The 16,566-nt window shown below is 35.5% G+C and overlaps 1 protein-coding gene across 2 annotated transcripts in view; it reads right to left on the reverse strand.

Annotated features, from left to right (window-relative positions):
* Positions 1-13,699, reverse strand: part of LOC144978887 (nucleobindin-2-like) — a 32,432-nt gene extending 18,733 nt beyond the window's left edge. The window contains exons 1-4 of one of the 2 annotated variants that reach the window (XM_078925476.1): positions 13,614-13,699; positions 11,314-11,509; positions 9,650-9,766; positions 1,807-1,933 (exon numbers count right to left, since the gene is read on the reverse strand). In XM_078925476.1, the coding sequence (XP_078781602.1) occupies positions 1,807-1,933; positions 9,650-9,766; positions 11,314-11,436 (367 nt within the window). In that variant the 5' untranslated portion in view covers positions 11,437-11,509; positions 13,614-13,699. Of the gene's footprint in view, positions 1-1,806; positions 1,934-9,649; positions 9,770-11,313; positions 11,510-13,613 lie in introns of both variants that reach the window. The other variant, XM_078925475.1, reaches the window with a different exon arrangement.
* Positions 13,700-16,566: the final 2,867 nt, after the last annotated feature.

Raw genomic sequence — 16,566 nt, forward strand, 5'->3', positions numbered from 1 at the left:
TCAGAGTAAGAATGTCTTCAATCGACGCTTGAATTCCTCTAGTGAAGACGAAGAACGTATCTCTAGTGGTAGTAAATTCCACAACCTTGGACCAGAATGCTGAAAGGCGCGAGATGTTTTCAATTTGAGGTCGTTTGTTGATCGAAGCGATCGCTGTGGGTTATACCGTTCAACGAGGTTTGAGAGATATACTGGTGACGAGCCCTCCAGGCATTTGAAAACGATAGTTGAAGATTTATATTTAATCCGCTGGTCCACTGGCAGCCAATGCAGCTGCTGTAGTAATTCGGGAGCTGCAGTTTTCCTGTCTTTCTGCAGTACAACGCGGGCTGCCATGTTCTGTATTTTCTGGAGTTTGTTTATTTTGTCCTTTGTGAGACCAACAAACAGTGCATAGCAGTAGTCCATTTTCGGGAATATCAAAGATGTTACCAATTTGTTGCAAGTTTCCCTATTAATAAATGGTCTGATTGTTCTGATATTTCTTAGAATGCAGAAAGCACTTGTTCTCACATTGTTAATATGTTTGTTCATAGACAGATCACTCTCTAAGGTGATGCCGAGATTTTTTGCTGATGTTGTGAGTTGTATTTTGTCATTATCGTTGATTGTCAGTGCCAGTGTAGATGGATCTGTCTTATTATTGGAACTAGCAATGAATAAGGCTTCAGTCTTGTCGCCATTTAATTTTAATCTATTTGCAGACATCCATCTCATCACATGGTTGATGCATTGTTCGTAAACAGTTATCTTTGAAACTATATCGGATTGCAAACACATGCTATATATCTGGGTATCATCGGCGTACATATGGTAAGCGAGAGAATGTTGCTCTAATATTCTCACAACAGGGTAAGTGTAAAGTACAAAAAATACTGAACCTAAAACGGATCCTTGAGGTACACCAAAATGAAGGTCACGCTCTGACGAAGTTACTTCCCCAATTAAAACTGATTGAGTTCTTTGAGTAAGATATGATGCAAACCAGTTTCGAGCAGTGCCTGATATGCCGAAGGTAACTTGTAGCCTTTGAAGTAGTATGGCATGGTCGATGGTGTCAAAGGCCGCCGAAAGATCGAGAAGACTAAGTTAGGGTGGGAAGACAGTCCAGAGACTCCCCAGCATGCCATGACAAACATAAGTAAGTAAGCTATGCACTACCCTAGCTCAAATTTAGCGGATCTTTGGATCTTGGTTTTGATTTTTTAAGGGTTTTACAGCCCTTGCATTTCAGCGCCAGTAAAAAGGAAGAAAATGGGATAGTAACAAAATTCTAGATTCACAATTAAGAGCACACAAAAAAAGCAAGACAAAGGGGAAGGGTACAAATAGGGAATAGATTTAAATTCCAAGAGCAAACATAGTTTGAGATCACCTAAAAGTCTCATCCAGCCACAAGCACAGGATCCCAATAAGAGAAAGACATTCAAATGCTTACTTTATACATTCAAAACAACAAATATAACAATACATATCAGAGAGATGATTTACAAGGAAAAATATGTCATCTCCCAAAATCTTTAACTGTACATTTGACTGTTGACCTCTCACCAAGGACTCCGACAAGGGAAAGAACAAAACGCAAGTAATCTCATTCCAAGACAACGACAGAAAGCAAGTTGGAAAACAGATATAGGGGGATAGAAGACCTTCCTGCCCACTATGGGAATGGGAGGTCAGGAACCCCACCCGGACCCATGGATCTGATGAGTCCCCAATGAGTTAAACCACAGCTAAGCGATCCCTCTGAGAAACTATTCCCATTTATATTACCTCCACTCATCGCATGCCTTAACAAATCATTACCAGACTTAGATTTCATCTGAATGCGCGCAAGCTGTGACAATCGTGACATTTCTTTGCGTTTCAGCTCGTGCAGCATGTCTCTCACTGTATGGTTGACCAGGTCCAGGTATTTGGCAATCTTTCCACTCTGTTATAATAATAATAATAATAATAATAATAATAATAATAATATAATAATAATAATAATAATAATAATAATAATAATAATAATAATAAAAATAATAATAATAATAATAATAATAATAATAATATAATAATAAATAATAATAATAAATAATAATAATAATAATAATAATAATAAAAAAAAAAAATATAATAATAATAATAATAATAATAATAATAATAATAATAATAATAATAATAATAATAATAATAATAATAATAATAATAATAATAATATTAATAATAATAATAATAATAATAATAATAATAATAATAATAATAATAATAATAATAATAATAATAATAATAATAACTTTATTGCATCCCAAAAAAGGAAATGTTTTGAACAGACGTGTTATAATTTACACAATAAGATAAATAGATAATGAAATTATGATGTATATCACAGCCGTTTACTGCTTTCACTTTAGTTCGACAGGTAAATTTTGCCGGACGCTAGTTCATAACAGATGGTGAGTCACGGCCTGTGCCGAAAGGGCGACTGAGCAATTTTTCCTATTTTGATGATTTTTTTCTCAAATTCAAAGTAGCGTAGAAAAGATGCTATTAGATGTTGCAATAAGATATTTTAGAGTCATAACTAGTGATCTACATACTTTTATTTGATATAATTTTAGTAGATCATTTGGGATTAGATTTTATAGGAAATAACCATAAAAATCGGTCAGAAATTTTAATTACTTCAAACGATATAATCAAAAATTACATAGTTATCTGAGTTTATACAAATAAATGAGAAATACTGCAATGATTATCAATATTCACAGAGTAGAAATATATAATCAAAGTCGTTTTGTAATGAAGCATTGTTGAGATATCCGCTCACCTGTGCAGCAATATCCTTTTTTGACAGCAATAAAAAAAAATGCGTGATCACCGAATTGTAGGGGTTTGTTGATCAAATGATCAAAATGAACTGTTTTTAGTAATGGCAAATGACAATTCTTAGGAAAAGATATGTAATATGCATTCCTTTGACGTTTGTATAGATCTAAACTATATAATAAATAATAATAATAATAATAATAATAAAAATAATAATAATAATAATAATAATAATAATAATAATAATAATAATAATAATAATAATAATAATAATAGTAATAATAATAATAATAATAATAGTAATGATGATGACGATAATAATTACAATAATAATAAGGATAATAATAATAATAATAATAATAATAATAATAATAATAATAATAATAATAATAATAATAATAATAATAATAATAATAATAATGATGATGATGATGATGATGATGATGACGATGATGATGATAATGATCATTTTCATGAAAATAATATAGTGTCTATCACCTAAACGCCTGCTAATTTTGGAAAAACGCAATAATTTCTCTTTAAAATAGCTTTTGAAATGCCCGTTTAAAAAAACATTGGAATTCGCCTTTATATGTCCACTCTGACAGAAAGGAAATTTTTAAAAAAGAAAGAAAGAAAGAATAAAGAATTTTACTGAATCATTTGCGGCCAAAGAATTGACACATCGCCTCCGAGAGTTTTATTTAACTTCCCAACGTCCCAAATTACTATCATCTATCATTCATTCAATATAATTTACTCCTCCCCACTCCACGCTCTCCGGCAATTTCCTTTCATGTCACTCAAACTGTTTTCTTTCCATGGAGCGTCCAATCAGCTTTTTACAATTGCCCATTTCCAATTGGCTGCTGAATAAGGACAATTCTAATTTCAATTGTCCACCAGTCTGTCATCAGCAAAGTCAAGAAAGCTCCTCCTACTCAAATCACACATACCCACGAATATGATAGGCCTTGTAGACCAGTCACTGGTCTTTGATGTTGTATAACCATCCGCCAGCTTTGATCACATCGCTTTTGATGATGTCACTCAATATCTATCTTCTCTCAAACCCGTTGACTGTACCACGAGTCAACATAAAAGAATATCGCGATGAGGTGCGAATCGTGAAGATGGAATGATGTAACTGTGTTAAAGTTATAGGTTCAAAGTTCAATTGTCAGAGAGAACTGATGAGAGATTAAACTGAGGTTGTAAAATGAAAATTGTTTCGTGGTAAAACGTTGCATAAATTAGTTTTATGTACATCAACACACACACACACACACACACACACACACACACACACTTACTCTCTCTCTCTCTCTCTCTCTCTCTCTCTCTCTCTCTCTCTCTCTCTCTCCAGAGCTGCGAGAACAAAAAAGGACGCCGACCAGATAGCTAATACTATTTAAAATGGAAATTTGTTGAAAATGGTCTGCTTATTGAACAACTGAAGCATCGTGGATAACAGAAATTAAATGATCATTGTGAATCATTTGAAACACGTGATATCGATGTAATACTAATACTAGTAATAATCATATTATATCAGTGTATTTATCTTACTCTTGATCACCACTGTAATAATAATAATATTATATATTATTATTATTATTATTATTATTATTATTATATATTATTAATAATATATAATAATAATAATAATAATAATAATAATAATAATAATAATAATAATAATAATAATAATAATAATAATAATAATAATAATAATAATAATAATAATAAGTAATATCCATTTTTTTACAATAAAAAATCGTGATAAACGCATTGAAAAGGACGGGAAGGGGGGGGGGGAGATTAATGATCAGATAATCAAAATGAACTGTTATTTTAAAATAAATTGACAATCATAGGTAAAAATAAATATATATTTATTAACATACGTAAAACCTCACGATTATTTTAAGGAACAGCTGATTGCTACATGTCACAGAAACAGAATCTAATTAATCAACCAACGTTCTGTTTTTTTTTTTTCACCGTGGAACTTCACTTGCTAATTCTGGAGCAGTTTGCATGAAATGTTTTTTAACCACATATCTCATTTGAGCCCTTTCACAGCTTATTCGACTGAGTCCATTTGCCATTTGCATTGAGACAATGCTTGTTTTCAGTATGACCATTCATCTGAGTAAAGAAAAAAAATCATTAGTTATTATTGATATTTATGATGATGATGATGATGATGATGATAATAAGAAAATAAGAGTTATAATAATATTATTGATTGTTAGTAATAATACGATAGTGATCGCTTAGATGCCTGCTAATAATAATAACGTAATAATTTTCCTTTAAAATATAGTTCTAAATGCCCGTTATTCAAAATGGAATCCGCCTATATACCCACTCTGAAATATTTTTAGCAAAAATAAGATAGAGAATGAAGTTTACTGTAGCATTTACGGCCAAAAAATTGATTTATCACCGGTCTGCGAGAGTCTTATTTGACACCTAGACAACGCCCCAAATTACTTTCAATTCATTTCAAATTTACTCCACCTCTCCAGCAATCTCATCCCGTGACATCCAAACTGCTTTCTATCCATGGAGTGCCAATCAGATGTTTACAATTACCCATTTCCAATTGGCTGCTGAAAAAGGACAATTATAATTTCACTCGTCCACCAGTCGGTCATCGGCAAAGTCAAATAAGCCCCTCCCACTCAAATCACATATCCCCTCGAATGTTCGGCCTTGTAGCGCAGTCCACCGGCTTTTGATGTTACACAATCATCCGCCACCTTTGATTACATCGCTTTTTGATGATGTCATAATATATCTATCTACCCTCTTTTCTCACGCCCGTTGACTGTATCAACGGGCGATGTAGAAGAATATCGAGGGAAGGTGCGAATCGTGAAGACGGAATGGCAAATCGTGTGAAAGTTATAGGTTCAAAGTTCAATGCAATAAAAATCGTTCCGTGCTAAAAATGTGCGTACATGAGTTTTATACCACACACACACACACACCACACTCCTCTCTCTCTCTCTCTCTCTCTCTCTCTCTCTCTCTCTCTCTCTGTGTGCGTTACTACTACTACTACTACTACTTTACGTACTACTACTATACTACTACTACTACTACTACTACTACTACTACTACTACTACTACGATTACTACTATTACTGCGCTATCATCATCAACATCATCATCATCATCACCATAAAACAACAACAACAACAACAACAACGTTATCATCACCATTCGACTCGTGTTCTTATGTCTCTGGAGTTTGTCTGAATACGGGACTATTTTGTTAGCCAACAAAGAATTAGACAAGGTGTGTTTACACATTCATTGTGCAGAAACCTGTCATTACAAATCGGTGAAATAAATGCTATATTAAAAGTAGATTATTACTCTTATATTTACTACCATGTGTTAGGGTAACAAAACTCAGATGACATCAATTTGAATTTTTTAAACAATAAAAAATATTTTTCAGGTTAATTTTATATAGAAAAATATACATTTTTCAAGAAAGAATAAAGTATACTCACCATTTCTTGATATCAATGAAAATAATTGCGTCTTGAAGATGAAAATGTGGCCATTATATCCATATAAAATAGAAAAATATAGAAGAAGTGTATGGTCAGCAATTGCAGTGTAAAAATGAACGATTTTACTAAATCTATCCTATAGCCTGACTGACAATGAAATCCAAGCGGTGCATTCTACCGGCAGGGATAAATATAGGCAGTTCTCACGTTCTGGACATCTGTTATGACGTAACCACACGGCGGTCTCCCCGTCATCGACGGTGGGTCGTTCCCATTGGGGGTGAGGCGGTAGTAAACTAAAGTGAAAGATTTATAGTGTAATAAACGGCTGTGATATATAAATAAAGAGCGATTCCACAATCAGAGCCGTGCTTTATATATGAATAATTTCAACATTGTAAAATAGTTAAAACTGTCACTATAAATTGTAAATTGAAAAAGGAAGGATGGGGGGGGGGGGGGAAGGGGAATGATTACTTCTGGAATTTTGTCTTCTTCCAGAAAATTCAATAAATACTTGTTAGAGAATGACATAATCAGTTGGATGGTGAAAAGAGATATTGCCAAGTTTAATTAGAACGTCAAATTTTATCAAAAAATGAGTTCTTGTCATAAATGATTAAATCAACCCTTTTTGTACATCTTCAGGAAATATCAAAACTTAATTTCACTTATAAACATATTTTACAGCTAGTCAAGTTGAAAAAGTATGAAATTTGAGAATAGTTGCTGGATACCTTTCCCATACATCTGACCATAACTTCATGAAAAATCACCCGATTTCCTTCAAAGAAAGATTGAAATACTATGGGGAGCATATTCTTTCAGAAAATGCAAAAACTGCAAATCCAAAATGTTCACCTTCTGACTTATGATGTCATGCACTGACACTGATGACGTCATGCACTGACACTGATGACGTCATGCACTGACACTGATGACGTTATGCACTGACACTGATGACGTCATGCACTGACACTGATGACGTCATGCACTGACACTGATGACGTCATGCACTAGAGAATAAAGGTGTTAGCTGACCTGCCAACTTGAAAATCTAAAAATTCGTAATTTTGGGGAAAGAAAATTGTAGTCGCAGTCGTCAACTTTAAAAATCAACAATTTACCTTCACATGGATTAAAAAACACTTCAAAAATCCTAAAAGTTACTTACGTAGTCGATCTGGCTTTTTAAATAATGTATTCAAAGATTTCATTTTCATTGTTTTTATAATTGGCTGAAGAAGGGTTTGAGCCTGAAACTTTCCATGTTTAGTAATTTGTTCTTTTTTTGAAACTGCTATATGTTCCATTTTTTTGTTTATTGCTTTTTACAGTCCACAGTTTCTAGTAGCTTAGTATCACTTTGACTTGTAGAAAAGACAAATATTATAAGGGCGGGGGGGGGGGGGGGGAGGGGGGAGAGATGGTGGGTGGTGAGAAAAGCCAAGATGTGGACAGATAAAGATCCCAAGGGTCCACAACTGACAAGCTCCCCTACCCATCACAACAACTTCTTCACAAACCAGTCCATCAAAGTATACAGAGCATCATTCACTTTTCCTCACAAATTTCAATGAATTATTGACTATCCTTTTTTCTATAAAAGGACATGCGGAGGAGACGTACAATTAGAAAATGAGAGAGGGAGTGTACGATAGAAATAGAGGAGCTTTGGATGAGAAAGAGAAATAAAAATTGAGTGAGAACAACAGAGAGGGAGTGAGAGCTGGGTGGAGAGAAAGAGAAAAAGACAATCACGTTTAAAAATATCCAAATAAAATAAAATTCCCTTTATTTATCCAATAGGGGAAATTTGTCTCCAGGGTCTATTCCAAGGGAAAACTGGAATAACCCAGGCGTCATCAGAGTGCAGCGCTGCAAAATGAGCTAGGGCGAGGTGACTTGCTCAAGGCCACACAGCCCAGCGGCGGGTGATCCAACTCAGTACCTTTCGGGTACGAAACAAAGACCTGATTCTGGCACCAAATATAATGCACCACTCTCTAACAGATCATAAGACGTCTTAATGGAAATCAGATGAAGGCAGTCCTGCATACATGAAAACTTTTAAATTTTCAACTTTTAGGGAGAAAAAAAAAAATTGCAGTCGCTATGGTTACCTTTAAAAATAAAGAATTTAACCCTCAGAAGGATTTAATAACACATCAAAATCCTTAAAGTTATGAAGTTTGGCATATCAACTTTCATTTTAATGAATTAGAGATGCTCATTAAGTTCAGAAATTGGGGACAAAATTTCGAAATTCCACCAATTGTTCATCATAGTCTTTAAAAGGAACCAATTTTTATATGTTGAATCAGGAATCTTTCAATTATTTCAATGTCATCAAATAATTTAACAATTTTGTAGTCCAGCCAAACTTTTATTTATAATTGTTGGCATGAATCAAACTGAGTGCTTCGGTAAACATTTAAGTTCAATGTTTTTTCCCCGCATTTGTCTGTTTCATTTGCATCAATCCATCGTTTGTATTCTTCCTCTCTCATGTTGTTTACCATACCATCTAAATAAGTGATTTCTCTTTCATTTGAAGCCAAAGTCATCATCACCAAGCTTGTTGCTCCAACACTGAACCCACCTCCATAGCATCTGGGGAGCTGACTCTTAGATCATGGTCAGTGCAGCTGGCCCCCGTCCTAGCATTCTCTAAAGATATGTGGGGACATGTAGCAATTGTCCACGTGTCGTCCCTGGAATCCCTCGCTGGGGACCAGTTACTACAACATGCACCACACCAACAACACACTCTTCCATGATCAGGGTGGTAAAAAAAGGAGATTTAGTCATCATAGCTTGTCGCTCCAACACCAAACCCATTCCACAGCATCTGGGGAGCAGACTCTTAGGTCATGGGCAGTGCAGCTGGGCCCGACCTGGCATTCTCTAAGCATGTGCTCCATCATTAGCTATGGACATTCACATGTACACAAGCTACTCTCAGCTAGCCCCCACATTTTCATGCTTCCAGCTGTTCTCCCAAGTTTTGCCCGTGCTCTTTTGAGCGTTAGCCATTCATTCCTGAGGAGCTCAGCTCCGCAGGAGCCAAACTGAATAATTGGTTTCGGAAAGTCAATGTCAAATGTCCAATTAAGAGCTGGTAGTGCAATTCAATATTATTAACATTCCAAGTTCAAGTTATAAATAAAAGAGTATACAATATTTCCATCTTTGCTAAAAAAAAACTTTAAAAAAACAACAACAAAAACAGATATCTTCAACACAGGTGTCTTAATGTGAAACTTCATTTTTAACAAACTGAAAGATTAAAATTTAGATACCTTAATGTCGGTAACATTAGCCGTTTCCAACTTCTTTTTGAAAGCTTCATCATTTTCCAGCACACTCACCACTTCCTTCAAGTAACTTTCATAATGCAATCCCAGTGCCTCTTCTTTCTTCTGTCATTGAAGAGGGATGAATTATAAAATTCAAAAAAGAAAAAACGTGTTATCTAATAAATAATATTACACCTTAATGACACAAGTACCTTATTGTTTGTTTGTTTTTAAGGGTTTTACGGCGCTTGCAACACATTTAGGTCATATCAGCGCAAGTAAAAAGGAAGAAAATTTGATAGTAAAAACATTCTAGATGTACAATAAAAAAAGGACATGAGGAAAAAGTATGACAAAGGGGAATGGTTCAAATAGGGAACAGATGTAGATTCCAAAAGCACACTATCAGTGTACTTAGTTTGAGACCACCTATAAGTTTCACTCATAAACCAACACAAGATCCCACTAAGAGGAATACACTCAAATGCTTACGAATCATATGTTAAAAAAAAAAAAAATAACAGTACATAACAGCGAGGTTATTTACAAGGAAAAAAATTAACATCCCGCAAAACTTTAACTATACATTTGACTGTTTTCCTCCTAGCCAAGAACTCCGGCCAGGGTCAGGTCAAAACTAATTAATCTCATTCCAAGACAAAGACATAAACAATTGGAAAACAGATACAGGGGCATAGAAGACACAACAGGTACCTCCCTGCCCACTATGGGAGGCTAGAAACCCCATCCAGGTGAGTACCCCAGATGTCAGTGACATTGAGAGTGTATGAGATTTTAACAAAAAGATACAATGCATTTCCCTGGACTGACCATGAAATAAATAACTCAAAGTGAAATTGAATGTAAGCTTCAATTCAATAAACGAAAACAGAAAATGTGGATGTTTCAAGTTTTCCCTTTATCAAAAAAAAAAAAAACATGATGAAAAAATATCTTAAAATTGAGCTTTTATATATCCACTAAACGTGCTCAAAGCGCTTTACAAAGGGTCCCTGACGAACAGCAACACGTAACATATAGAACAAGACATGGGGCCTGTTTGGCGATATTACAATTTTGTTCCCGACAAAGACAACGCTGTTAACGACCAGGTACTCATTTTACACCTGAGTATGGTGAGAGAATGTGAGTAAAGAGCCTTGTCCAAGGACTCAACTATGCGCCGAGCAAGGCTCGAATCCAGGACCTTCCGATCCAAAAACGAGTGTCATACCACAAGATCACATCGCCGCACATATATATCTCATTGGTCTGTAGTGTTTTAATCATCGTGTTTTGTTGATAAGGGGGAAACCCAAAACGTCCACATGATCTATTTTTCTTCTCAAATATTCTGCACTTTTAGTAATTTATTTATGTTTTCATTATTCTTGTTGGCAGAAGGGTTTTGAGCCCAAAACGTTCTGTTTGATATTGTGTTATATATTCATTTTTGTTTATTACCTTTTACAGTCCACAAATTCTAGCAGCTTAACATCTCATTTAAAGCTCACACTGTGCAGAGTACAGAGACTTGACTGACATTAAGCCCTCCACATATAAGATCTTCAAATATCGCGGCTTCCTCTTAGTTCAGTCATAACGTATTGTATCGTTTAAGAGCGAGTAGGCCTTAAAAAACCTTTAGTAATAACCTAAAAACTTACTTTTTCATCTGGTGAATTTCCTTCGACTGGATCACCAGGGTGGGGTTGCTTTTGTACAGGCTTGCCCACAGTGAACATTACCAGAAATGTCAATAGGATGCTTGCTCTCAAAGTGATTGACATTTTCAATCACAAACTAGAATGGATCTCCTCAAATTTAAAAGACAAAAGTAAATTCAGCAATCAAGTCACAAATCTGAGGATGAAAAAAAAAAAGCAAAGGAGAAAAAACTTTTTTTCATTTTAGAACAATCAAATATTCCAAAACTGCTTTAAAATGGGTTTTGCTTGTTCTTTGGAGAAAAAAAAAAAAATAAATAAATAAATAAATATAAAAAAAAAAAAAAAAAAAAAAAAAATATATATATATATATATATATATTATTTATATATATATATATATAATATATATATATATATATATATATATATATATATATATATATATATATATTATATATAAGAAGATATCGCCAAGTGTGAGAAAGATTAATCACAACAACAACAAAAGGAGGAAATTTTTTCAACCATTGTTGTCTTCAACCATTGTGACAAAGAATAGCATTTTATTTTGATGGCTGATGATGTGATGGGGGTGGTTGTAGTAGCAAGGATGATGATGTAATGGTGGTAGGAATGATGAAGTGGTGGCGGTTGTTGTAGTTGTGGTTGTGGGGATAATGATGTGCTGGTGGTGATTGTGGTAGTAGAGACTGTGATGATGATGATGAGGTGGTGGTTGTAATAGTGAAGGTAAGAATGATGATGTGGTGGTGGTGGTGGTTGGAGTAGCAGTCGTAGGAATGATGATGTGCTGTTGGTGGTTGTAGTAGTGGTGGTTGCAAAGATGGTGTAGTGGTGATGGATGTAGTAGTGGTGATGGTAGAGGCGGAATGATGATGTGGTGGTGGTTGTAGTAGTGGCGGTAGGGATAATGATGTGGTGGTTGAGGTTGTAGTAGTGGTTGTGGTTTTTAATAAATACTCCTTAATGCACAACAGAATTGACAGAGAATCATCCGTATCCCCCCCCCCCCACACACACACGCACACACAAACACTTTCAAATTGTGTAGCCTAATCGTTGTTAGTTTTTTATGAAAGTTTTACACCTTACTAGTCCTGTTTACCAATATAACTTACCTGAATAATTTGCTGTTATGATTTATGTCCTTCAATAGTGCCATATACCAGGTACATAATGTTGTTTATTAAAACGTGTTGGATATCAATCCTATAGGGAATGAGATTAGTGGAAGAGTAGCGTCCCTTGATTGGACGTCACCTTACAGAGAGAACGGCAAAATGGTTTTGCGCATGCGTCTCTCTCGTCCTTGCTTTCGGTGAAGTGTCTCATTCCGCTTTCACCGGAAGTGAGGATGAGAGACGCATGCGCACAACCAACATGACGTTCTCTCTCTAATAACTTTTCCGCCGGTGACGTCCAATCAAGGGACGCTACTCTTCCGCTAATCTCATTCCCTATAGGAGAAGAGCCTTGACTTGTTGTTCAATAAAAAAAAAAAGCAAAACAATAATTTCCACCCAAACCATGGTTTCATCAGGTTCTGCCCATGTTACATAAGAAAAAAAAAAGGGAGACCTTCCATAAGCTACTACATCCCAAGTATTCTTGTTCTAGCAGGGGGTTTGGGAGGGGGGAAACTTTTTTTTTAAAAGTCTCTTTATACCTGAGTATGGTGAGAGAATATGAATACAAATAAAACCTCTCAAAAAGCTATCTAGTTTTATTTTTATTATATATTTGGTTTTCCTTTTTACTAATAAACTTGCACAAGGGTGTAAAGTAAAGTGTAAAATCATGACCCCCCCCCCCCCTGGGAGTGAGAGTGGAAGTTGGCAGCTGTTTGGTGGATTGTATGAGTGTGAGTATCAAAATCAAAATTAATGACAATGTAAATGTAAATAAATAATAATAATATGTTAATAAAGTAGACCGTGGACCGTCTAGTATAGTGAGGTCAAAATAAACTGGCCTGAAATTATACTATGTCAGGATTAATTTTATCTCTAATCATTCATTTGCAAAATCAAATTGGTTTGCGTTGGGAATTTAGAGACCAAGAAATTCCAACCATATTGAACGTTCCTTTCTATTCTTCACTTCTCAATGTTCAAGTTCGGTTGAGTTTCCACCTTCCGAATTCCGAAGCCAAAGCTTTTACGACGGAAAGTAAAAGAATAAGACTGCGCGTATCTAGAATGGCTAAAAACTCGAGTAAAAAGACACAGAAGTGATGGAGGGAATAATATAACAAAAGAAAAAATACACACACTTACGTGGAGAACCCTAAATTAACTACTTGTCTCAAGTAAGCCGAGCCGAGTAAACATTGAAACTTCAAGGCTCATGAAAAGGATCCAAGTTGGAAGTTTGTCAGTCAGTTTATGCAAAGAATGCCAATTTTTTAAAAGATATATTTTTTAAAATGCCAAATTAGCATTAACACATAATAAATTATACTTAATAATTTATTTTTTTTTTACTCGTAATGATTTTATTCTTTTTGTTTCATAATTCGTGTATATCGTTTTCTTACAATTTAAAAGGCTGCAGCACCCTTGAGTTCATCATATCCACTTCAGGCCCACCCTCTCTCTCTCTCTCTCTCTCTCTCTCTCTCTCTCTCTCTCTCTCTCTCTCTCTCTCTCTCTCTCTCTCTCTCTCTCTCTCTCAATGTCGATGTTATGAACGAGTACAAGTGGGCATCCACTCTTGAGTAGAAGGGGGTGGGGGGCATAAACTTGGATGGGTTCTTCTTATTTTGTTGAATACCACCGAGGGATAATTTCATTTCATCGTTTAGGCCTTTGCAAAATATTGTCACAATATCATGCTGTCTTCTCTGTTGTAGCGGTTCAAGAACTAAATCAGTTTTGTGTTTTGTTGGGTTTTTTTTTTTTTTTTGAATCTTTGTTGTTTTTATTTATAAATGTCACTGCCCTGTTTTGTATTCTTACGATTTTAAAAAAAATTTGGATCAAAAAATTATATATTTTTTAGCTTGGGCGACCGAAGAGTTTCTGCAACGACAGAATCGATGAAGGACAACAGACACAGCCGAAAGGACTCTGCTGACCCGATGACGTCTTCGCCATACAAGCAGCTTCGAATTGCGTCGTGGAACGTTTGCACCATGTATGAAGAAGCATTTAAAAGTTCTCAAGTTGTGACAGAGATGGGAAGTGGGATGATCTGGCTCTTCTGTCTCATACCCATGACCAGATTTGATTATGCAAGCAATAATCACAATTCTAAACAGCCGCGCGGGATCCATTGGTTTGAGAATTCACCCTGCAAAGTCAAAGATCTTAAGGATAGGTACACGTCACAGGGAGCAGACCAAAGTAAAAGATCAGGAACTTGAAGATAATATAGACTCTTTCTGCTCTCTCGGGAGTATAATTACAAAGATGGAAGCACGGAAGCATAGGTGAAAGCACGGATAGGAAAGACAAAGGCTGCATTCACATCTTTGAACAGAGTTCGGAGAACGATATCTCCCTTCGACTAAAGCTGAAAACGGTAGGGGCTGCCTGAAGCCGGTGATCGTAAAATACTAACGAAAGAGTGAAAATGGAGAGGCTTCATATGGGAACAAAACAGACAATGGACGTTTCGGGTACAAACCCTTCGTCAGCAATACACAAATTAACGTGGAAAACAAATAAAATATAATGAAAAATAACTTGTATCGTCTGTACTCAATGGTGGTTGCATGACTTCGACTAAAGCTAAGACGTTTCAACTCAAACGTGAAGTTAGTCCTACTGGATGGATGTGAAACTTGGAATACATCGCATGTATGTATAAGAAAGATATAGATTTTAGTAAATAGTTGCATGCGTAAGCTACTAGGATTAAAATTGATGGACAGAATTAAGAACGAAGAAGTATGGAAAAGAACACAATAGAAACCAGTGGGAGAGAGAATAGAAAGGAGACGATAGAGGTGGATTGGACAGACCCTTAGAAAGAATGACTCCATTATAACAAAGAAAGTATTGGACTGGAACCCTCAAGGTAGACACGATCAGGGGGAAGGCCTCGGGGAACATGGAGAAGAATTAAAGAATCTGATATACAGAGAAGTGATAAGACATGGAACGAGATAAAAACAGTTAGCTCAAGAAAGTGAGGGATGGAAACTGTTTGTCTGTGGCCAATACTCTGACCCAGGGTGAAAAAGGCAATGATGATGATGATGATGATGATGTAAACTGTTTGTCTGTGGCCTTTACTCTGACCCAGGGTGAAAAAGGCAATGATGATGATGATGATGATGTAAACTGTTTGTCTGTGGCCTATACTCTGACCCAGGGTGAAAAAGGCAATGATGATGATGTATTAGATACTGGTCTATAATTCTCTGCTTTAGTTTTTTCTCCTTTTTTGTAAATTGTTGTATTTTTTCCTTTTTTTTCCCCAATTGTCATGTACTTTCTCTTGGATAAGTGAACTCTGGAAATGTGTGTCAACATCAGTGCGAGTTCGTCTAAGCATTCTTTCGTTAATTGTCCTGGTGTATCATCAGGACCGGTTTCTTTATGGCCCTTAATTTCATTTAGAAGCTTTGCAACACCTCTCTCTCTCTCTCTCTCTCTCTCTCTCTCTCTCTCTCTCTCTCTCTCTGATACTCTGATGTCCTCCATTCATTATAGGCATGTCCTCGCTCGGAGCATAGATGAGTCCTTGGAAAAGACTCTTTATTCACATTCTCTCACTATATTCAGGTGTAAAATGAGTACCTGACTGTCAACAGCGTTGTTTTTGTCGGAAAAAATTGTAATATCGCCTTACAGGCGTCAGTTCTCGTTCTACATGTTACATGTTGGTCAGGGATCCTTGGTCATTTCTTGGTCATTGATGAAATATTTTTTTTTGATCGTTGGATCGGGAAAAAAAAACTGAAGCAAACTGGTCATTCAATATATAATGTATTAGCCTTAATTTTTGGGTCGGATCAAAATGTTCCGTTGTTGTCTTTGAGTGTATCGATTCCACTTTTGTCTGGATTTTTATTTACGATCAGAGCTGTTTTTTTTTTAAATTTATTTATCTATTTTTAAATTGCTGTTGCTCTCATTATTCATCATTTCGTTAACATAATTCCTGTGAGCTCTACGACATTCTCTTTACTTTGAGTTTCCCCTTTGATATATCTTTTTGAAGTCGTCTTTTGCCGATTCAGAGTTGTTTTTGTTTTGTTTTTAAAATTGATTGTGGCCTCCG

This window comes from Berghia stephanieae, chromosome 8, assembly GCF_034508935.2.
Source record: "Berghia stephanieae isolate SIO BIC M18660-M18661 chromosome 8, UCSD_Bste_1.3, whole genome shotgun sequence".
NCBI classification, from domain to species: Eukaryota; Metazoa; Mollusca; class Gastropoda; order Nudibranchia; family Aeolidiidae; genus Berghia; species Berghia stephanieae.